Source organism: Anoplopoma fimbria, chromosome 18, assembly GCF_027596085.1.
Source record: "Anoplopoma fimbria isolate UVic2021 breed Golden Eagle Sablefish chromosome 18, Afim_UVic_2022, whole genome shotgun sequence".
NCBI classification, from domain to species: domain Eukaryota; kingdom Metazoa; phylum Chordata; class Actinopteri; order Perciformes; family Anoplopomatidae; genus Anoplopoma; species Anoplopoma fimbria.
In genome coordinates this window covers 1,581,609-1,604,631 of record NC_072466.1, presented here as the reverse complement: position 1 = coordinate 1,604,631, position 23,023 = coordinate 1,581,609, and the positions used below count along the sequence as shown (strand labels likewise).

At 38.8% G+C, this 23,023-nt stretch overlaps 1 protein-coding gene across 4 annotated transcripts in view; it reads left to right on the top strand.

Moving 5' to 3' along the window:
• The window catches only part of myo6a (myosin VIa), a 109,747-nt gene that overhangs the window by 27,226 nt on the left and 59,498 nt on the right, over positions 1-23,023 (top strand). For all 4 annotated transcript variants that reach the window (XM_054618058.1, XM_054618057.1, XM_054618062.1 and 1 more), the window contains exons 6-12: positions 195-300; positions 1,329-1,384; positions 1,487-1,584; positions 2,234-2,398; positions 6,222-6,302; positions 12,679-12,859; positions 15,932-16,076. In XM_054618058.1, coding sequence (XP_054474033.1) covers positions 195-300; positions 1,329-1,384; positions 1,487-1,584; positions 2,234-2,398; positions 6,222-6,302; positions 12,679-12,859; positions 15,932-16,076 — 832 coding nt within the window. The remainder of the gene's footprint in view (positions 1-194; positions 301-1,328; positions 1,385-1,486; positions 1,585-2,233; positions 2,399-6,221; positions 6,303-12,678; positions 12,860-15,931; positions 16,077-23,023) is intronic.

The window sequence follows — 23,023 nt, the reverse complement described above, 5'->3', positions numbered from 1 at the left end:
AACTAGTGTCGTCCTCTCTGCAGAATCAGTTCATTAATAATCTCCTATTGTAGTTCCACTTCTGTCCAGCAGGCTGCAGTCAACACTCAGATTTCCCACAGTCCTCTGAACATCTCGTCTGTCTCTCTTCATTTAGACTTCCTTTATATGTCAGACAGATACATTAACATGTGTGTGTTATTGATTACTTCCAGCTGATAAGGCGTACAGGGACATGAAGGTCCTGAAGATGAGCCAGTCCATCATCGTCTCAGGGGAGTCCGGGGCCGGGAAGACCGAGAACACCAAGTTTGTGCTCAGGTGAGGAAGACGATGCTTCTTCATTCACTGTCAGGTGATTAGTGATCCTAATGACCTGGTGGAATGTGATTCTTTGATTCTTTCGTATACAGTAAATCATTGCAGGTATTTTATTTATTTACTGTACTTGTGTTCACTTCGCTTTTCTTTCATTTACCTCACTGTACTTTACTTGACGTCGCTTTACTTTGAATTACTTCTTTTTACCTTACTTTACTGTACTTTAACTAACTGTACTTGTGTTCACTTCACTTTACTTCACCTCTTTATTTAATTTAACTTCACTTTATTTTACTTCATTTTTTACTTGTATTTTACTTGATTTTACTTTACCTCACTATATTCTACTTTACTGCACCTCACTTTATTTAATTTAACTTCACTTTTCTTTATTTTACTTCACTTCTGTTCATTTTACTTCACTCACTACACTTCACCTCACTTTACTTCACCTCAGTTTACTTTATTTTACTACACTTCACCTCACTTTACTTCACCTCACTTTACTTTATTTTACTACACTTCACCTCACTTTACTTCACCTCAGTCTACTTTATTTTACCACACTCAGTCTACTTTATTTTACCACACTTCACTTCGCTTTACTTCACTTTATTTTTCTTTATTTTTCTTCATTTTAATTTACTTGACCTAACTATACACATCATAACTCATCGTATTTTTCTTCACCTCACTTTACTTTTTTAACTTAACTATGTTTCACTTTACCTTATTTCCTCTTTACATAACATTACAGGTTCCTGTCCCTTTAATGGAAAGTCTTCTAGCATGAATACAAAATACAACAGTAGACATGCAGTTCATAAAAGCGTAGATATGACAAATACAGAAACATATTCAGTGTTGGAGGGATGTTGAGTCTCTTCACTGAGTGATGTTTATGATAGTTGTCTTAATATAAATGAGGTAGTTAAAGCAGTAGGTGTTTACTTCCTCTCAGTATAAAAGCAACATCAACACTGTAAACTTCAAACCTATAACTTTACTTTCTGTGTTTCTGCTGACAGGTACTTGACGTCTTCGTATGGAACCGGTCAGGACATCGATGAGAGAATCGTGGAAGGTCAGACTCTCTGCTGCTCCTCATACCTGTTAAACTAATTCATTGATTTTTCTGTTTGTGTTTCGTGACTCCACTGTTTTCTCTCCTCCTCTAACCGCTCAGCCAACCCGCTGCTGGAGGCGTTCGGAAACGCTAAAACGGTCCGGAACAACAACAGCAGCCGCTTCGGAAAGTTTGTGGAAATCCACTTCAACGAGAAGGTGCTTTATTAAAGATAAATGAACGTCTTTGTTTGTCCCCCAGATGAGTGTTTCACCAACAATGAAGAAGCTGTGAATTAAATATGAAGCCTAATAGCTTTGGTTATTCAGCGTAAACTGTTTGTATTTATCTTCATCGCTGCATTCACTAATAAACACAGTGTCAGCTCAGATGCTTACACGGCAAAGAAACACTAAAAATAATGAGGCCTCAGCTTCTGCAGTTATGATCATTTCTGCTCTTTTGTCTCTGAATCTGTTGCAGCTGCAGAATATTTCTATATAAATGTCCTACACACAGTTTTGCATTTGATCTTTCTGGACTTTCTACTTTATTAACATCAGTTTCCTCCATTTAAACCAAAATAAAATGGGTATTTTATAGATATTTTCTCATTTCCATTCAAAGTACAACATTCATTTTAAGAATAGAAGTGACAGGTTTTGAGGTCATCGTGCTCTGACGGATGCTGTAAAAGTCAGTTGGTGTTTTTGGAGATTAAACAGAGTTCCCTGTGTGTGTGTGTGTGTGTGTGTGTGTGTGTGTGTGTGTGTGTGTGTGTGTGTGTGTGTGTGTGTGTGTGTGTGTGTGTGTGTGTGTGTGTGTGTGTGTGTGTGTGTGTGTGTGTTGTGTGTTGTGTGTGTTCAGAACGCTGTCGTGGGAGGCTTCGTGTCTCACTACCTGCTGGAGAAGTCGAGGATCTGCCGACAGAGCAAAGAGGAGAGGAACTACCACATCTTCTACCGACTGTGTGCCGGAGCCTCCGAGGACATCCGGCAGAAGTTCCACCTCAGCTCCCCGGACACGTTCAGGGTACGAACACATGGAGGTTTCTCTTTTTATAAAGAGACAGTTGAGATGTTTAGAGGTTCCTCTCCATAGTCAGTGTTCTACTACAGTAGATGGAGTTTGGAGAAACAGAAAGGAGAATTTCAGATTCACCAAAGTCACAAAGTGTTTTTTATGGGATTTTCCGGGCAAAACCAAAAATAGCCTGACAGAAGAAAATACAGTCATTTGTGTGATTCTTTGCAGCTTTTTTCTGTATTTCTCTGTCAAAATCACTACGGTTTTACTTTAATTTCATTTCATGTTTATTTGGTAGGAACAAATACAAATAATTGAGAATTGCTCAACAATTATCCAACGCAGTGTATCGTAGCATTTTAAGATACTGCTCATTTCCAACGCCTGTCCCTAGAAGGCCCTTTTTAAAATACCAAACTATTTCTGCATGAATTTGGAATAAGAATTGTAAACCAGTAGCCTGCATCTAGAATAATGAACATTCAGCATTTAGAGGAATGAATCGTGTTCAGCAATAATTCACTTTCTGCCACAAATGACTAATTACTGAATTATGTGCATTTATTGTGAGTCCATTTATGGGCAGAAGATTCTGCAGGAAGGAGCAGAAATTTCAGTTAAATACAGTTACACATTTATTAAGTACATGGTCACTTTATTTAGTAGAAAACGGCGGCGCTGAGTGATGAGTATCGATAAGTAATGTTGGCCAGTGGGCATCAATAAAAATATCTTTAGAGTAATGAAATCACAGCAGAGTTATTCCACAGTTAAATTAAAGAAGAACTAATATATTTTACTATGACTCCTTTTTAAAAGAATCCTCTCTGTTTCCACCAGTCCCACGTCGTTTTTGTTTTTTTAAATGTCTCTGGTCTCCTTTGGGGAATCTTTTCAGACGGAATCAGGAAACACAGAAAGCTTCAGTCAGCGATTCTTTCTTTCCCTTTGTCCTCTTTTATAATATATATAAACAGCATTTTATCCCTCCTGACTTCTTCTATTTCTGCATATTTGTCCAACTAAACCTGTTTAAAACAAAGAGAAAAAATGAGTTAACACAAAATATATATTTTTAAAGAAAATAGACCTGGACTGAACCAAAGAGAGAGTAAACAGAAGCATGATTTCCACTTATTCCTTCCTCAAAAAACACACTTTCTCCTCCTCCTCCTCTGATGATGCCACACATGAATATTAGCCATACTGACACACAGATGCTGATCCTAAAGCCTTTCTGCAGACCTCTAAATCCCTGTTTATGTTGCGGTTGAAATCAGCCTTCTGAATGAAGCTGTGACTCTTTTCGAACAGCAGAGAGCGCCACTGATTCGTCTCAGAGCTCAGCAGAGCTTCATTAAAGCCGGACGACCAAATGACTCCGTTGGCCTTCCGCTTGACCTCCAGATGCAAACACAGAACCCTGCAGTGGAAGTTGGTCGTGCACATGTTGCATTTCTGCTGCAGATCAAATTTAAACACATTTTCTTTGTCATCTGATAAACTTTTACTCCATTACGTCAGAGTGATGTCTGTAACTGTGGAGGGAGATTTAAGAGAAGAACAGAAGCCAGACATGTTTTATGTTTATTCATTAATGCACAAGTGAAAATATTTACATGAAAAACAAAATGATATAAATCAGAATAGTTGTTGAAACAATAACTCAACAAACAAAACCAGATGGTTCCATGCAAGGACCGTTTTTATTCTTGAGAACAGATTGAAAATACCATTAAATAGCATTTCAAGCTATTTAATGCAAATTGCTCCTTTTTTAAAAGAGTCTGTTTGATGAGAATGAATAGAAAAATAAATGCTTTACAATAAACAAGAGTTTAATTAGTCGTTTGACATTATGGGAAATACACATGTTCACTTTCTTGCAGAGAGTTAGACGAGAACATTGATGCCACACAAATATGAAGCTACAGCTGGTTAGCTTAGCTTAGCATGAAAACATTTTACTACCAGCTTCTTTAAAACTCACAAAACAGGTTTCTAATACATAACTTAATTAGATTTAGGTGTTATTTCATAGAACAAAAATCTCTAAAATTCAGCCATTGATTATAAACTCACTACAATTAACATAAAAACTGAAATTTAAATTTAGTCTCTGTTTCCCCTGAAATTTGTTCCATATCAGGAAAGCTTCCAATGAATGAAACGTTTTCCAAACACTCCCTGAGCGGCCAGGACGAGAATACTGAATCCCCAAAATACTAAATATAACAACAGTTAAAGAAAGTGTGTTTGTGTGTAGAGAAGTGTGTGTTTAGACAAGTGTGTGTGTGTAGAGAAGTGTGTGTGTGTGTGTGAAATGTGTGTGTAGAGAAGTTTGTGTGTGAAAAGAAGTGTGTGTAGAGAAGTGTGTGTGCGTGTAGAGTAGTGTGTGTTTAGGCAAGTGTGTGTCTGTGTGTGTGTGTGTGTGGAGAAGTTTGTGTGTTTGTGTAGAGAGTGTGTAGTGTGTGTGTGTGTGTGTGTGTGTGTGTGTGTGTAGAGTAGTTTGTGTGTAGAGAAGTGTGTGCATGTAAAATAGTGTGTGTTTAGACAATTGTGTGTGTGTAGAGAAGTTTTGTGTGTGTGTAGAGTAGTATGTGTGTATAGAGAAGTGTGTGTGTGTCAAGTAGTGTGTGTGAAAAGAAGTGTGTGTGTGAAAAACTGAAATGAAATATTAGAGTTATTATAATAGCAGTAATAACAATAAAAGCAGAAAACAGATTTCTTCCTTTTTTCTTATTCCACAAAATCACTTTGTGTTTCCTGAAAAGAGCTGAGTCATGCTTTTCTCCTCCCTGCTGATGGAGAACTCTTTCTTTTCTCTTTTCTTTTCTTTTCTTTTCTTTTCTTACAGTAGCAGCGTCTTAATTCAATCGTTTGTTCTCTCCTGCGTCATCGTCCGTCCTTAAAGGGTGTGTGTGTGTGTGTGTGTGTGTGTGTGTGTGTGTGTGTGTGTGTGTGTGTGTGTGTGTGTGTGTGTGTGTGTGTGTGTGTGTGTGTGTGTGTGTGTGTGTGTGTGTGTGTGTGTGTGTGTGTGTGTGTGTGTAGAATAAGTATTGTCAGCAGTACAGTGAGGAGAGTATAAGATAAGTGAGCTCCGACTCCGTCACTCCTGGGAAGTTAGTGTGGGAGTCTCTGTTTCTGCCAGCTGGTTGGAAGCCACTAAAAACTGAATCAATTGCCTTTTTTTTGCAAATGCTAATTTAATTATTGAGATGAATAGTGAGACCAACAGAAACGTTGAGGGAGTTTTATTATTATTCCAGACTCGCACACGAACAAGAGAACAGATGTGAGGACCGTGACTCCAACAGCTCTCATGAACTCATCGTGTACATGCTCCAAATAGCTCTTTCACTGTACGAGTCCCCACCAGCCGGCAAAGCTTCATGTCTTAAAGCTGCATTCTCTCTGCTGTCCACCAGGGGGCGACTCCTCTGGTTGTATAGAAGTCTATGAGAAAATGACTCTACTTCTCTCTTGATTTATTCCCTCAGTAAACATTGTAAACATGAGTTTATGGTCTCAATCTCTAGTTTCAAGTCTTCTTCAATACAGCATGATGTTCATTTAGTAAATGATGCTCCATTTAGAGTCAAACAGACCATAAAGCAGGGGATGCTTTAGGGCCAACAAGTCCTCCACTGCTGGAACACTTTGAAAAAAAACACATATTTTGACGCAAAGAAGCAAAATATTACAAGCGGCTGCTGCTGTTTCACTTTCCATGTTCACCTTGACAGTTGGATTGGAACTCGTCCTGTCCCAGTCATGTTTTTTCTCCTCTAAAGTTGTTCTCATCTCTTTCTCTTTGTTTGTGTTGCAGTACCTGAACAGAGGATGCACTCGCTTCTTCGCCTCCAAAGATACAGACAAACAGGTCCTGCAGAATCGCAAGAGCTCAGAGGTACAGTACATTTCTGTTCATGTTCCTTTCTTTTTCTGAACCGTAGTCCACAGTAGAGACAGACGAAGGATGAAATACAGTCCACAGACCATGGAGACGGAGTGGGCGGAGGTTTTAATACTGTGTCATGAATGCTTTCTGTTTGGGAACCAGGACCGGCTTCATACTGAATCCGTGTACAAATATACTAGCAAGGTTAAAAAAAGACTTGATAGAACAGATGTAGTTTGAATTATTTGTTTTGTGATGTTTTTTTTGGTAATGTTTAAGAAAACAAGTTTACAGAGCAATGTGGAGCATTTTAATGAGCTAGTGCAAGACTTTAACAAAACATTCATTTGAGGGAAAACCAACAGAAAATTGACAAGACAACGCAAGTGGAAGAGAAAGAAAGGAACAAAAGATACTTCACTTCTCTTATTAAACCATCTTGTCTTCAGCTTTAGTTTCTTTTAGTTGCAAATACGATTTGCACAAAGAAGACAGTATTTGTTTTCCTTTTAATTCTTCAGGGACGTTTCACAGAAAGCTATGATGTTTCACAGTTGTACATTTTCACATCTGGAAGCTTCCCAGTACAACCACAATCAACCACAGTATGTTATACTGGGGCACCCAGATTTATCCTGATGGTCTGGGGTTTGAACCTACAACCTCCCAGTCGTGTATTTATTATATTTATATGGTTGAGTTTTGATTTTAGAAGCCGAGTTGTTGTTCATACGGAGGATCTCAATTATGACTCCCAAGAGCCCCTTAATATTTCATTTCTTTGCTCAGAAAAAGCAATATATCAATATATTTAAACATGAACATTTAATACAGTAGTATGGGGTTTGTATAGTGTTATTATTTTGTATAAATTAATTATAAAAACGTCTATAAGATGTCACAAAATAAAGAAAAATGCCTGTTAAACATTTCTCAATGTCCAACCAGTTTGTAATAAAACAGAAAAAGCAACAATTCTTCATAAGTGAGCATCTAGAAGCATCGTCAGTTTTCTGTTAGTAATTCACCCAGAATAAGCCTTGATGTAAAACAGCTAGTATTTTACATTATTATTGTTTTACTGCTGAGTTTGATCAGAATATACCATCACAACTCTTAAAGATGACGAAAACAGCGCTACTTGATTAGTTAAGTTAAGTTAAGTGGCCGAACATGTTAAGAAAGAGTTTAGATATTCTAAAATCTGAAAGTTAAGTTAACTTTCTTCCATCAAACAATATAAGATCTTTGTGAGAGAGTGAGTTTAATCAGACGGGTTGTTCTGATTATGTAGAGTAAAATGGTTGAACAATGTCTTTGTCAATCAGTACCTTTTACTTTTTCTCTTGTGAGTGCCGATGTTAAACCAGTTCATTAACTTTAAACTGTTTAATCACCAGCTGCATTACAGTTTGTTAATGTCTCCGGTGTTTTTCTTTCTCAATCTTAGTTACAAGTCAAACCCGCCGTGGTCCCTTCGGGCCGTAACAAAGGAAACAATCACTCTCTAAACAACATTAGCGTCCACTTAAACCTGACTCAGCAGATTCAATTTAGCTTGGCTGCCTCCGGCTATAGTTTTTCTGCTCGCTGCTTTTCTCTCCGTGTGCAGAACAGTTTGTACTTTTGATTTACGGCCCGTCGCCGCCGTCTCACTGTTAAATTCTTTGATGCTCTTCGCCCTTCGCTTGCACAACCTCTTGCTGTTTGCTCAGCATCCTCCTCTCATCTCCTCTGCAAAACAGATGATTGTTATCATTGATTTCTGTGTTGGCCTTTGGTAACTCTTTGTAAACCAGTAAATCTTCTGATAGCAAAGATCTCTTTGCTTGTGATTCAGCAAATCTCCCCCGACAAATTAATCCATATTTTTCTTGTTTGATGAAACGGAAACAATTTTTTTTTGGTCACAAGACGAGCCATTGGGCTTGCATCCACAAATAAACAATCTTATACTGTAAATCTAGACACTGTGAGTGCCACCTAGAGGCTGCAGTGTTCATTACACCCAATGTTACGGAATTTCTTGAAGGAAAGAAAGGTCATGGGGTCACTAAAATCTAAAGGGTTCATCCTTAACAAATACCATGGTTATTCAACTTGAAGTGATTGAGATATCTCATTATCAACTGACCATAAATATCCATCCATCCATCTCCAAACTCTGCTGTAAACTGCCCCAGTGCGGGCTGAAGGTCTCGTTCTGATTGAGCCAACAGAACTGCATCATCTGCAAAGAGCATGACTTTAAAATCATATATGTAGACACAGCATTTTATGGACTTACTGTGTTTATTGGTAGGAGTGATGATGAAAATCGAGATTCTGCCGAGTGCATCAACACCCCAAAAGATCACCTTTGGAAAGTGGAATACAAACTTTGTTTAGAAGAGATGCCCAGTGTTGAATACCTACTGCCATCACTGCAAGATGCACTTCCCAAATTAGACAAAAGTCCCTCGAAATCAAACTGCAAAAACAACAATTTGTGTTTCAGTCTAATTTTCAGGCTTTTAACTAAAACAATAAAAACAAGTGACAATTTGCAGCATAATCTTTTTCATTTTGTCCCTAAAAATGTACTTTGTCTTTAAAAAAAGTCTTCGAACCAGAAAAGATACCAAAAGCTAATGGACTCTGGCGTTTCTTTTCTCCACAGTTTGTTCTAAAAAGTGTTGTTATGCAACGGATCAATGCACTAAAAAATAAAACTGGTTTCTAAAACGTTTTTGAAACCTCTGGCACAGCGTGAAATTTCCAGATTTGTTTTTGAACTGGAGCACAGAACGTTTCTTGTTCAAACCTTGATTTGCAGCAATTTGTCTGCAAATAATAAGAAAATGTCTTATTTGCTGCTCTCACCTCAAGCAACTGAAGTGGAACAAATCAACCATAAGCCTTTGTAAAGCTACCTTTTTGAATATGTGTTTATTTAATTATAATTCTACGACCGCATTAAAGAAACGTTGGCACCAGATTACCTCAACAACAAAGCCCCTCTAGGATATTTAAGCTATATATCAGAATAAATTCAGATGGTTATTTTCAAACAGCAAACATTTTAATTAGCAGCGTGGCTGAAAAGCTCACAGCACAAAAATATCTAATACGCTGCATTAATAAGAAAACCCCATCATGTGAAATGAGCTCCTTCCTTTGCCTTCAGCGTTTGATTAATTATGTACAAGTATTCCATTACACGGCCGTGTATGGCATTTTCCTGCAGCGCAGCATTATTAATTATGATATCCATTAAGAGGAACATGGACAAGAGAATGAAAATATTCTACTGAGATTTATAAATCCAATCATATAGATGCATAATTAAGTTCATAACTTTCTCTGAAACATGTAGGATTGTCTTTGTAAGTGTCAGCATGTGGTCATACCAGTTTAATAATGTATAATGATTTGTTTTAATATTCTTATACATATGGATATGCATGATTATTGAATATACTTCCATGTAGAGTACATAATAAATGGTGCTGGCAGGATTTCCTCTTGAACTCATTCTTGTGCACCATTTTCGTCATAATAAAAAAAACTTTAATATACAATACATAGACATAATTAACTTTAGCGAGAGCTTACATGACGTTTAAAGACGCAGTGTGAAAGCAACACATATAAATAAAGAAAAATAAACTGTCTTGGACAAAAATGATTAGTCTTATTATACAGCTGCCCCTTTATCTTACTGTATGATAAAGACACAAACAACAGTGCAGCCTCAAGCAACAGTATTTAAAGTTTTTAAGGGACAAATGAGTGTTTAAAGCGGTTTGTTTTCACGGAGGTACTGTATATATCTCCAGGTAGAAGGTCGGAGGATAAGAGCTCGTACTCCGTGAGGAGAATATGGGATGAATCAGATTATCTTCTGTGTTCTTTACTGAGAGCTCCCTGATTGTATATCGACTGCAAACAGAGAGAAGCTTGAATAAATAACAGAAGAAGTCTTATTGGAAAACCAAAAAACTCTGTCTTGTAAACACTGCAGGCCTCTGAGATACAGTTACCTGATGGGGTTTGAATGGGAATCCGGTTTTGCAACCGAGGAAGACAAACCGTTAGATATAAGGACGACTCTTGTCCTGGAGAAAAGTCTTGAACAGACGCTCCAATGTACTTACATTGTCTTAAAGTAGCTTCACTATCAGATAAAAGGAAAAAAACATGTTTATTTGCACAAGAGGATGAATCTCAGGTGTTCTTTTGCCGTAATGGCTGATAAATGATGATCTGTGTCCTCTCAATGCTCCGTCTCGTGTTTCACATCTTCATACTGATGTGAACGTTTCACATCTTCTCTGGTGTTTTGTTTTTTAATGCATGCTGATTCTTCCTCCTCTGGAGTGCTTTGTATTGGTTTCCTACTTTCCTCTGCTGTGTAGAAAATGTAGAGCGTTTCAATCAGACTGAAGTGAAGTGAAGCTTTTTGTGCGTCTCAGAATGTCACAGCGTATAAAACGAGAAACACTTCCTGTTTAGTTGTAACCTGTCAGTTTGAAAAGCACAGCAGAAAACCAAAGTGCTGATTTAACATTTTATGTTCTAGGGAATATGTATGTCACAAGACATGAGGTTTGTTTGCTGGAACATCTAGTTTATTGGTACGTCTGCATCACTGACCTGCAGCCTTATCACATAAATGCTTTTACAGCATTCATACATGATTTAAGGTGGTATTACATTTATTTTCGGCTCTAAACTTATTACAGAACAATACTGCTGACGTCTCGGTGCACAACAGCTGAACGGCCTCTTCTACATTTGTTGTTGCAGGAGTAGAAATGTTAAGAAATTTAAATCTGCGTCTGAAATATTGATTTATATGAATAAGAATCAGGTTTATTGCCAGGTAGGTTTTCACATGCAAGAAGTGTTGCCTTGGTGTTGATGTGAATAACAATAAACATAGTAAGAGAAAATAAAAAAAGACTTCAACAGACAAGAAACGCCAATATATAGAAAAGTCAACAATTAAAGTATGATTTTTAAGTGATAAAAAACTTACGATATATCTTTTCTTAAAATGAAAGAGCTGTGCAGGAATGTGCAAAATGTCTGATTATATAAAGTACAGCTGTGCAGGTTGAAGGAAGGTTTCCTGGATTATTATTTTTTACTCATAGCCAAAACTTTCTCCCAGATTTCATTCAAATCTTCTAACAACAGAAACCTAACAGATAGGGATGAAGAAAAGTGTCCAACAGAAACTAAATAAACAATCAAACCAAAAACCTTCCTGATGGTCCTTCAGTCCAGAAAGTCTCTTCCCGAGCACTGCTTCTAAGTCCTTTCTCTTTGTTGGCTCTTGTTGGTTTGATTCCCAGAATAAATACATAAAACATGTTACTTGAGTTTAAATGGCATTTTTCTTACGTAAGTGAAAAGTTCTCCAAAATGTAAGACAAGGAAAGTATATTTATAAAGCACATCTCAGCAACAAGACAATTCAAAGTGTTTACATAAAACAACAAAAGACCAAAAAGCTAAAGAAACACTTCATAAAAAGACACGTTAATACACTTGAAACAGTCTGAGCTCAAAGAATAGAAAATATAGACTAGGACAGGTATAACATTCAAGATCAAAACAGCACAGTGTTTTAATAAAAGGCTGCTTCAAACTGAAAAATGTAGTTTACCCGTTTCTTATGTAAGCATGAATAATATCTGTTTCCTCCAAAGTGTTTGCTGCGATTGTTTCCTTCCTGCTGTTGATTTACTGCATTCAACTCATTCATGAGCCTCAATGAAAAACGCTGAAAGAAAATCCAACAAAAAAACTCTTTAAAAAGTGGAACTAAGTAAGCAGAAGAATTTACTCTGAACTGGATTCTATCAGAAGCCTTCGCTTTGCATAAGACTTTGACATTCATGAGTTTATTCAAATGTATGTGTGCTTCCTACTTCACCTTCTTTACCTTCTTTCTGCCACAAATCCAGAGTTTTCATGCATTGCTTTCTCTGATATTTAGAGTTCTTCTGTGCGGTATATATTCAGAGTAAAATAGGTTTAATATGCTCCATATGTGTTGTTTTGGATTTCTTCAGAAAAACACAGTTACCAGCAAAGTTAAAGATTAGTTTGAAATGAAATGAAATGATTCTGGAGAAAGCTTAAAGGTCAGTCTGACTTCTGATACGCTTCAGGCGGTTTAACAAAGCGGACCTTAAATAACAAACATTATTATATTGACCCGTCTGTCTCAGAAAAGGAAGAACACAAAGAAGAGAACAAAGTAGAGAGTCGGGTTTAATAGTTTGGTAGAAAGTGAAGAAATTCCGGCTGAAATGCAAATGTTTTGATCGGATGATGGAAGCTCTTATTGAGCTATGAATCAGCGTCAGTAACCCCCTGTGCTCGTCTTCCTCAGCACATGAAGTCGGGCCCGCTGAAGGACCCGCTGCTGGACGACCAAGGCGACTTCAACAGGATGTCTGTGGCGATGAAGAAGATCGGCCTGGACGACACGGAGAAGCTGGACCTGTTCAGGGTGGTGGCCGGCGTGCTGCACCTCGGAAACATCGACTTCGAGGAGGCTGGAAGCACTTCAGGTGAGCTGTAAAGAAACACGGCTATCACATACGATGTCCTGGAGGTTGTAAATGTCTCCTGTGACGTTGATGTCAAGAGGAACCCACAAAGAATAGTGGTGTAACAGAGCGCTGTCGATCGATCCGTACTGATCCACCTCACGGTCCTTTTACCGCTAACCATCACAGTGTAAATAAAGTTTTACTGACGATCGTTATCCTCCAACATTCAGTAAAATATGAGATCAGGACTTCATTTATGCTTCTCTAGTCTCTGATCTCTGAGTTTAATCTGTGTTTAAACCAACAGGAGGAGAGCTAGTAACTGCCAATATGGATCATTAATGATCTGAATTAGTCAATCAGCGGCAAAAATGTGATCAGGGATCATAGAAGTTATATTTGCTCCTTTTTGTTTCTTTTGAGCTGGTCCGATGGCAGAAATGACTCCAATCGGGGTTCCGGGATATTCACTAATAAGAAAAGGATATTACAGAAAGCAACAGGCCCTGCTGCAGTTACAATAAGAGGTTTCCTGAAGGGACTCTGGTGCTCGGAAAACGCCACCACTTTCGTCCACAGGGGCCGCCAAAATCAACACAAAATGCCCCCCCGTGAAAATAAACATTTAGCAAACTAGCACTGCACTCGCCAAGGACGTTCCCAAAAGTGAGGAATAATGAATGTATCCAGCTTGTGTTCTCATGGAGGTCAGGATGCATCTTCCCTTCAAGTTACATGAGAATCGAACCAGTAGTTTTTCTGTGATCCTGCTGACAAACAGGAAACAGAAGCTCTTTGGTAAAAATGGTAATTAAGTGAACATCAGAGTAATTGATCCCACCTGATCAGAGTGACCGTAAACCTTCATTACTGCTGTTTATTTGAACCCAGAGAGAAGCTTTGACGGGGACGGAGAGAGTTTATCGTCAGCTTTCATTCTGCAGAGTTCTGTGATCTCCGGATCAGAAACATCCGTCTCCTGGGCTCCTCTCCGTCCTGAGCGGCTCCTAAAGAGACAGATACCATTTTGATCTCATCCCTCAGGACTCTGCACTTTTGATTGATGGCTGTAATATCCATCCCTCTCATCTCCCTTCATCTCAGTTCAGCCTCACGACCAACGATCTTGAATTACAAACAAAAAGAAGTGGGCGTCGGTTTCCCCCTTTTTAATTAAAACCCAACGGAATCATATCAAGCAAATTATGACTGGGAATTAATTACATAATTAGAAAATAAGTCGTACAATAATTATTCAAGCGTCACATTCTCTACGTGTACAGTGGCGTTCATCTCGCGCCTCATCTCGTCACGCCTCATTGCGCTCCCCTCCAGAGAGGCTCAGCTTCCATGAACATCAACCGAGGCTTTGAACTTCAGCCGTGGAGTTTCCTCAGCTCTCGGTTCCTCCTCCTGCGGGGGAGGAGAGTAAGAGGAGGAGGAGGAGGGCGCAGCAGGGCGCCTATTAGACGGACCGGTTCTCACTGCGGGAGACGGTGGTGAAGCGTGTTTTACAGCAGAGCGAGAGGAGGCGATCATCAGGCTGTTGGAGGCACTGAGGTCTCTGGAGGCGGGGTCTTTAAGGGAGCTCTTAAGGAATATGTATTTCTAATTTTCAGCCAGAAGAAATTGTTGGGAAGAAAGAGAAATCCCTCTAGAAGTGAAATAAGTTAAGACGGTCAAACAAAGCTCAGCCTCAGAAGCTTGAACAGACAGACCTGCTATGAAAAGAGGCATGAAACATGGACAAATAAAAACCTTCTTCTTCTTCTTCTTCTTCTTCTTCTTCTTCTTCTTCTTCTTCTTCTTCTTCTTCTTCTTCTTCTTCTTCTTCTTCTTCTTCTTCTTCTCATCCTCCTCCTTTTCCTTCTTCTTCTTCTTCTTCTTCTCCTTCTTCTCCTCCTTTTTCTTCTCCTTCTTCTTCTTCTTCTTCTCATCCTCCTTCTTTTCCTTCTTCTTCCTTTTCTTCTCCTTCTTCTTCTCTCCTTCTCTTTCTTCTTCTTCCTTCTTCTTTTCCTTCTTCTTCTTCTTCTTCTCCTTCTTCTTCTTCTTCTTCTTCTTCTTCTTCTTCTTCTTCTTCTTTTTCAAAAGCACTAGGTCAAACTGATCTGAAAGTTCAATTTCAAAATAAAAGCTCTTACTTTGGTCACCTGGAGGACAAATATGACAGAAGTTACTTGAGAGTAAACTGAGGAATCTATAAAATGAGTCCTTTCCTCCTCTTGGTCTTCATTGAGTCTAGTTATTGATTTGATATTAGCTGAGCTTTCAGGATTCATTGATCAGAGACGTCCCTCTAATGCTGTGAACAAAGCTGTTACTTCAACCTTTATTGCTTTAAACAACCCAGATATGTACTTTAGAATGAGCTTATTCACAGCTGGTCCAGGATCTGATCATTAATCTCTGTATATCAGCGTTTTACTGGAGTTAATTATAGTTATTGTACATTTAAAGTTATCTGCTGATATGATAAGCTGATTAATAAATTAATTAGTCAACAGACAATTATATATTTATATTTAATTACATATTTTCTGTCGTTTTCAATCGAATATCTTTTTGTTTTGGGTCGTTCGTCTGACAAAGCAGGTCATTTGAAGATGTCACCTAAACTAATAAAATGTATCTTCAACTTAAATAAAATATATCCAAAGCAGGATGTCTCCATTAAAACACAGCATGAACACACACTGTAGTTTATTCTGACTCAATCCTACATACAAATACTCTCTAGAGCACCAAATGTGAATAAATCCGCCGCTGAAAATAGTCCCAGAACAAATTCGACCATGTGATTTTTTTTTTTGTGAATGAAACTATACCTTGTGTCTAAAAAGATTTACGTTATCCTCCAATATTCAGTAAAACATGAGATCAGGACTTCATTTATGCTTTTCTAGTCTCTGATCTCTAACGAATGAAGGTTCAGTTCACTTACATTATGATGCGTTCAGGCTCTGTTCAGTGAAAATGAGTATTGGGTGAAGGTAAATTATAACGTTATCATGATGTGTTCACATGTCATCTGTAAAATGTAGTGTTGGTGATAACCTTGAGCTGCTCTTTGCCCTCCTCCGTGTCTTCCAGGCGGCTGTGCCATCAAGAACCAGTCCAGTCAGGCGTTGGAGTACTGCGCCGAGCTGCTGGGCCTCGAGGAGGAGGACCTGAGAGTCAGCCTCACCTCCAGGGTGATGCTCACCACGGCAGGGGGCGCCAAAGGAACAGTCATCAAGTAAGAGGAGACACACACACACACACACACACACACACACACACACACACACACACACACACACACACACAGGCTCAAAGATTCACTGTTATCTTTGCACATAAAAAAGGTTTTCGTGAAATTGTGACCATATCTGTTCTATAGATTTCTATATATATTCTACATAGATGAACAGACCTATATCATTTTCTTTTTTAACCAAATCCCTTTGAATTATTCAACTCTTGTTAAAATAAAATATAAACAAAACCTTTTACGGATTAAATAATGTGCTGAGGAAGATACTGTGATACAATTGAAAGCTCCAGAACAGCAGCTAAATGGACGTTGTGAGCAGAAAGCAGAGATTTAAAAAAATAAAAAAATAATTCCCACTTCAAATTTCTGAAGAAGCCCCAAACCGTGGGTTGGGAAACAATAAAACAATATCAAATATTGTTTATTTATATATATATATAAGAAGAAGAAGAAGAAGAAGAAAAAGGATGAGGATGAGAAGAAGAGGAAGGAGGATGAGAAGAAGAAGAAGGAGGATGAGAAGAAGAAGGAGGATGAGAAGAAGAAGAAGGAGGATGAGAAGAAGGAGAAGGAGGATGAGAAGAAGAAGAAGCAGGAGGATGAGAAGAAGAAGAAGGAGGATGAGAAGGAGGAGGATGAGGAGAAGAAGAAGAAGGAGGATGAGAAGGATAAAGAGGATAAGAAGGAGAAGAAGAAGAAGGAGGAGGAGAAGCCCCAAACCGCGGGTTGGGAACCACACATCCTCCTGACTGCACATCCATATAAACACATTAACGAGAGCAAACAGTGAAGTGAAAGGAGAAGGGATAAAAGATGTTTTTAAAAATCACATAAAAAGGACGACGGACAAACTGCATCAATATAATAATTCAGTTTAAGGACGAAAACATTCAGAACTCAAATTATCTTGTTTTTTTAAATCCTGCTTTCTTATAAAATAATCTAGTTTAAAATGTCTCTGCAGCTCCCATCAATATGAAGGTCTGAATACGGTGCAGGTTTTAGGGACGAAAAACACAATTTGTCCTTGTGTTAGGGGAGAACAAAGTAATATGTTCCTCTGTTGTATCAGGACAACAAACCAATTTTCTGCTGTAATGACTTCTTTCAAAGAAGATAATTTTTTCCTTGCAGCAAAAGAAAAGCAGCATTATATCTGTACTATAAATATTAAAACATATCCATGTCAGTGTTCTGCAGTTATACAAAGACAGAGCTTCATATAAAGAAAAAGCATATTACAAGTAGAAAACACCAAAAACATATTTGCCTCACATTTCCCATGTAAAGAGAGGGCATTCCTGTTTACTCGCTCTGATGGTGACCTTACGGTCGGATGCTTCCTAGAAAGAGATCGCCAATTACGCTGATGGAAAACATCCTCCTCTATTATTATTAATGGACCCTATTAAGAAAGGAGAGGTGAATAAAAGCACAATTAATCCAGAGAGGAGGAGGAAGTGTGTGACTGTAAATATGTCATGTGTTCCCTAACGTCTACTCTGTCTATGTTAACTCGGTTGTTTTTGGAACACTTCCTGTTTGCTGGAGGGATTTAAAACAAGGACGCCAGCTGGTTCCTCTTTGACTCGTCTGCTTGTTTGTGTGCTTAACATTAACATTCTCCAGGTACTGATAGCACCACATGCTAACCTGTCAGAGGCTAATCTACATGTACGGCGTTGGATTAAATGTGACAGTTGAGGTGTTGCTGCACATATGGCGCTCTCTGCTACTGCTGCAACAAAACACACAACACACACTCTGAATAATGTGGGTTTTTGTGGGTTTTGGATTTATTTATTGCTCAATGTCCTCAACTTCATATCATATAATGTTTTAGATTTTATTTAACAAAGGTAGTAGGCTCTTGGAAATGAGTCCTATTGGTCACCTTTTGATTTATTGTTTAGGGCTGGGAGTACTTATATCTAAGAACAGCTGAGATGTACCAATATATATATATATGTATATATATATATTGATACATGAAGTGAATATTTATGCTTTATGATAAAACTCAAAGGGATGAAAAGACGGAAAACAATAATATACTTTATGAAGTGTATGCATTTTAAGAATGAATAAACTTAGAATAAATAATATATATCTTTATATATACATATATGTTTATGTATCTTTAGTTTAGTTTATACACTATAATACTAATACTGCTCTTCATCTAACACTGTGCACAAGTACCAGGTTTAAACAGAATGCGGACTACTTCTGACTGAGGACTAGTGATGGGTATCGTTAGGATTGTTCTCTTATTGATTCTGTTTATCGGTTCCGTTCCTTATCGATACTCTTATCTGTTCTTTTTGAGTATTCTGTGTTTATAATGTAGAACCGAGGAAAAAATAAATAAATGAAATATATATATATATATATTTTAACTGTTATATAGAAAGTTCAGAGCAGACAAATCCTGGTGAACCCCCTGTGATCTTTGGCGACCCCTGAAACTCGGACCCAAGGTTTGGAACCACTGGACTAAACAAGATATTCGGCCCCTGCACTCTCTCTGCTAATGGGGGATGGAAAGGATGCAGGGCAGGTTAACAAAGGGGATGGCTCACCCCTCAAACTGTCCCAATCGCAGGTTAAAAAATAAAATTCAGTGTTTAACTCTTGATTTCCACCACTTTTGAGTCTGTGATCGGAGGAACAGGAGTAAAATACCAGCGATGACTTTTGCTGGTATTTTAGTGGACACCTGGACACCTGCGTCACTTATCCTCAGAGAAAGACGGACACAAACTCCAGGGCAGTAAATGAAGTGTCTACAACAGGACAGTCATCTCGGACCGTTCTCATCTTCTGGCACTCCGGCTTAAAGAGATAAATGTGAACCCACGAAGCGTAACAGAGGAAGAGGAGTTGAGCTGAGCATTATTCCATTTCTAACGGCCCGGTGCTCAACACCAAGGGAGAGCTTCAGGTGTTAAAAGGAACCTCGGGCTCTGAGTGGAGCGAACAGATACCTAAACAACCCCCCATCAGACGGAGCGGCTCTATTCTAAAAGGTTCAACGCTGCTAAAACCTTAATCCTCAGAGTGATGAAGATGAGGCGAGAGGGCAGTGATGAGAACATAATGCTCGTATTCAGGAGGCCGATACGTCGACCTGACAGCTGAGTTTAGTTTGACCCCCGTGAGTAGTTCAGGCGAGGACAGAAAAACAGGAATTATCTGTTTATTGGGCCCCTGTACATGGGATATCTTACTGGGTTTTGTTGTGTTGGTCGGACAAAACCAATGGTGGAATATAACTCAAATGAAAACATTTTAGTGATCAATCAATACTTTCACTTTTACTACTTTGACTACATTTGGCTGAAACATATTTTCTCTTCAGTAAAGTTTTGAATGCAAGACTTTTTATCTGAATACTTTTTATCTGAATACTTTTTATCTGAATACTTCCTTCACCATTGGACAAAACCAGTCACTTTGTGATTCTGGGAAATTGCACTATTTTCTCACATTTCATTCACTAAATGATTTATCAACAAGTGAATCCGTAGTAAATCATTAGTTGTAGCCCTGAACATTCGTGTTCTTCATTGTTTATTTAAGTGAATATCAATCACTCAGGCCATTATCCATATTTACTTACTAAACTTCCTTTCACCTTGTTTTTAAATACATTTTCGACTATATTTAATTAGTGTTTTAATGCCTCTTTGCCAGTGTTATGTTTTCCGTCCTTTCGTCCATTCTTATAAAACATATCGTAAAATTGGGTTTTTAACATGGAAGTCTAATGAGCGGAGATTGAAACGAAGACTGAATCGTGGGGACGGAGCTACCAGAGGAAACTTTCTGTTTGAGCAGTCAGTTGGTTTCAGTTTGACTAAACGAGTACTAGTATTGGTATCCTAATGTTTCAAATATATCAAGCCCTACTGAATGGTTGTCGGAAGCATAGAATTGCATACCTGTTAATATGTCATATAAATGCATGTCCCTTGCCTTGTTGATGTTATTGACAGCATGTAAATGCCAGAGGCTGCAGACAAACAACCAGTCAGATATAGAAACCTAAAGACACCGACAGACGGAGAGAGAAGCCAAGTTCCCGTCTGCATTCAGCCTGAACCCTGTCGCTCTAAAGCCTGCGATTGTTCCGCTGGCAGCTCGGTCTCAGCCAACGCCATCTGAATGCCAAGACACTCGCCTCCATTTCAGAAAGCCTCCCACGCTGATGTTTGTTTCTCCTCTTTCATCCGCCGAGCAGAGGAATTAAAAGCTGCTGCCCTCGGTTACTCTCTGTAAACGGACATGTGTCTTTACAGATCCAGACATCCCTCTGCTTCTATTCAGTCGCCTCTCCCAGATTAAATGCTCCACATCTGTACGTCATCATTCATTATAACACTAGAAAACCAACAAAAGCATCAGCGGGAGGATGTCGGCCTGTTGCAGCTTCTGATCTGTAAATAGAAGACAGAATACATAGTGATCACCGCTGGGTGTTGGATTGCTGATGGAGGATTTCTCGTGTTATTGCCAACACAATCACACAATGAAAGAAGAAAACAGTTGGAAGGCTCCTTCTTAAATCCTCCACACTGCATTTTAAATAAAGACCCAGCAGGTCGGATGTGAACAAAGATCAGCAGAAGTGCTTTTTGGAGCCTGAGAGGTCGCTGTTCTTCCAGAGCAAACGGAGCTCTAAGACTCTCCGCTGGTGGCAGATGGTGGAAGGAACCAAAAGCTGATGGGAATAATCGCCTCCAACTTGTTTATTCTCTCCCCATTAAAGCCAAAAAAAGAAAAACCTTTTTGACTGAGAAAAGCAAAAGATCCTCTTTGCACAGGGAGATGGCAGACTTTCTGGTGACAGCAGATGGTTGAAGGGATGGAGAAAGAAAAAAGGAATGGCTTCCAACATGTTCATCCCCTTCAGGGAGGAGGAGGACTGAAGGGAGGCTGCACAATAAAACAACCGGCTTTATGGGAAGAGTTGTGCTATTAGTGATGATCACTGTATGTAATTAAGTGCAAACTACTTCAGTTGGATCACTATTCCAACATATTATAATGTGAATATATAAGTAGGACTGATAAATAACTCAGAATAGATTCAAAATGTAATATTCTGCACGACTTAAACTGCTTGACTAGAATTTGTGTAAAAATTAGATTTTATTGGAGAAAGGTGCAGAATTGTCCAAAACGGCCGCCATGTTTTTTTCCGAATTGAAGTGAAGACTAGCAACAGAGAGCAACGAGTTCATCCAATCAGCTGTAATCAGGGTTCATGCCGACGTCTTATTGGAGGAGAGAGATGTCAATCAACCATTGGCTGGTCTAAAAACAGATCAACCTCTTTAAACAGCAGTTAGCAGCAAATAAGGTACAGTTTGTCCAAACATCTCCAAACTGGAGCTGATGAAACATTTCCCCAAAATGCCAAAACATATGACTGGTGGGAGGTTGAGTAGGCAATTACTGATAGGCTGCAACCACCAGCATGATGAAACAAGTGTGTCTTTCTTTAGACAGAAATAAACTTATTTAGGCGACTTTTCTCAGCTTTGTGACGCCTGCTGAGCTACTTCCTTCTGTTGAGCAGAGAAAATGGTTAGAATCCCAAATCGCCTCTTATGGCAATAACTTTCAAACTTGCAATCTTCAGTCAGGCAGCAACCTCCAGTTCCGACACATGAAGTCAAAGCTTCATGTCTTAAAGCTGCATTCTCTCTCCTGTCCACCAGGGGGCGACTCCTCTGGTTGTATAGAAGTCTATGAGAAAATGACTCTACTTCTCTCTTGATTTATTCCCTCAGTAAACATTGTAAACATGAGTTTATGGTCTCAATCTCTAGTTTCAAGTCTTCTTCAATACAGCATGATGTTCATTTAGTAAATGATGCTCCATTTAGAGTCAAACAGACCATAAAGCAGGGGATGCTTTAGGGCGGGGCTACACACTGATTGACAGGTCGACACCAGAGACGTATACGGCGTCTCTACGTCACTCCTCAGTCCAAATATGGTCACTTCCTGTTTATTGGTTGCAAAAAACAAGATGGCGACGACCAAAAAACATCAAACTTGAGGCTATGGGTGACGTCACAACGATTATAGCCACTTCTTATATTTAGTTTATGTCTTCAATGCTGACTCAAGTTAAAAGAGAACGTTAATCAGACTTTACTGAGCTTCATCTAGTGACACTAAAGGCTTTATTCTACTTTTTAAGACATACACAGTAGAACTCCTCATCCTAGAAACCCTCTGATTTGTCATGGATGGAGTTTCTCTTCATTATAGGAGCTAATTTGCTGTGCATGAGGTTTATGGAGGTGTTTGTGCCACCACCTACTGTTTAGTTTCTATCCAGGCTCATGTTAAACTCCACACTTGTTATGCCAAAACACATTATTTCCTGAGTGAGTTTCTCCCAAACCTCACACATATTTAAAAGCAGCAGATGTTAAAGCTCTCCCGGGTTGAGTTACGGCAAAGAGCAAGTGTTGAAAAAGTCTTATCTTATTTATATGAAAACATTTCACAGATTACAGCTTTGATTCAGTGAAAGTGGAGGACGTCAGACCAGTAGGTGAAATAGAAGAGAGGCGGCCAGCTGGCTGCATCACCTAAGCTGGTTATTCATTTGTCTGGGTTATGTAAGCAGGAGTGTGTGTGTGTGTGTGTGTGTGTGTGTGTGTGTGTGTGTGTGTGTGTGTGTGTGTGTGTGTGTGTGTGTGTGTGTGTGTGTGTGTGTGTGTGTGTGTGTGTGTGTGTGTGTGTGTGTGTGTGTGTGTGTGCTGAGAGGGGGGGAGTAAAGAGAGAGAGCGTGGGAGGGAGATTAGATTTAGAGAGGGAGGGAATAAAAATTTGTCTTTTTGTTTCCTTTATTTGTGGATTATTTTCTGCTTGGTGTGTTTTTGCAAACAGGAATCTAATTCTGTGCA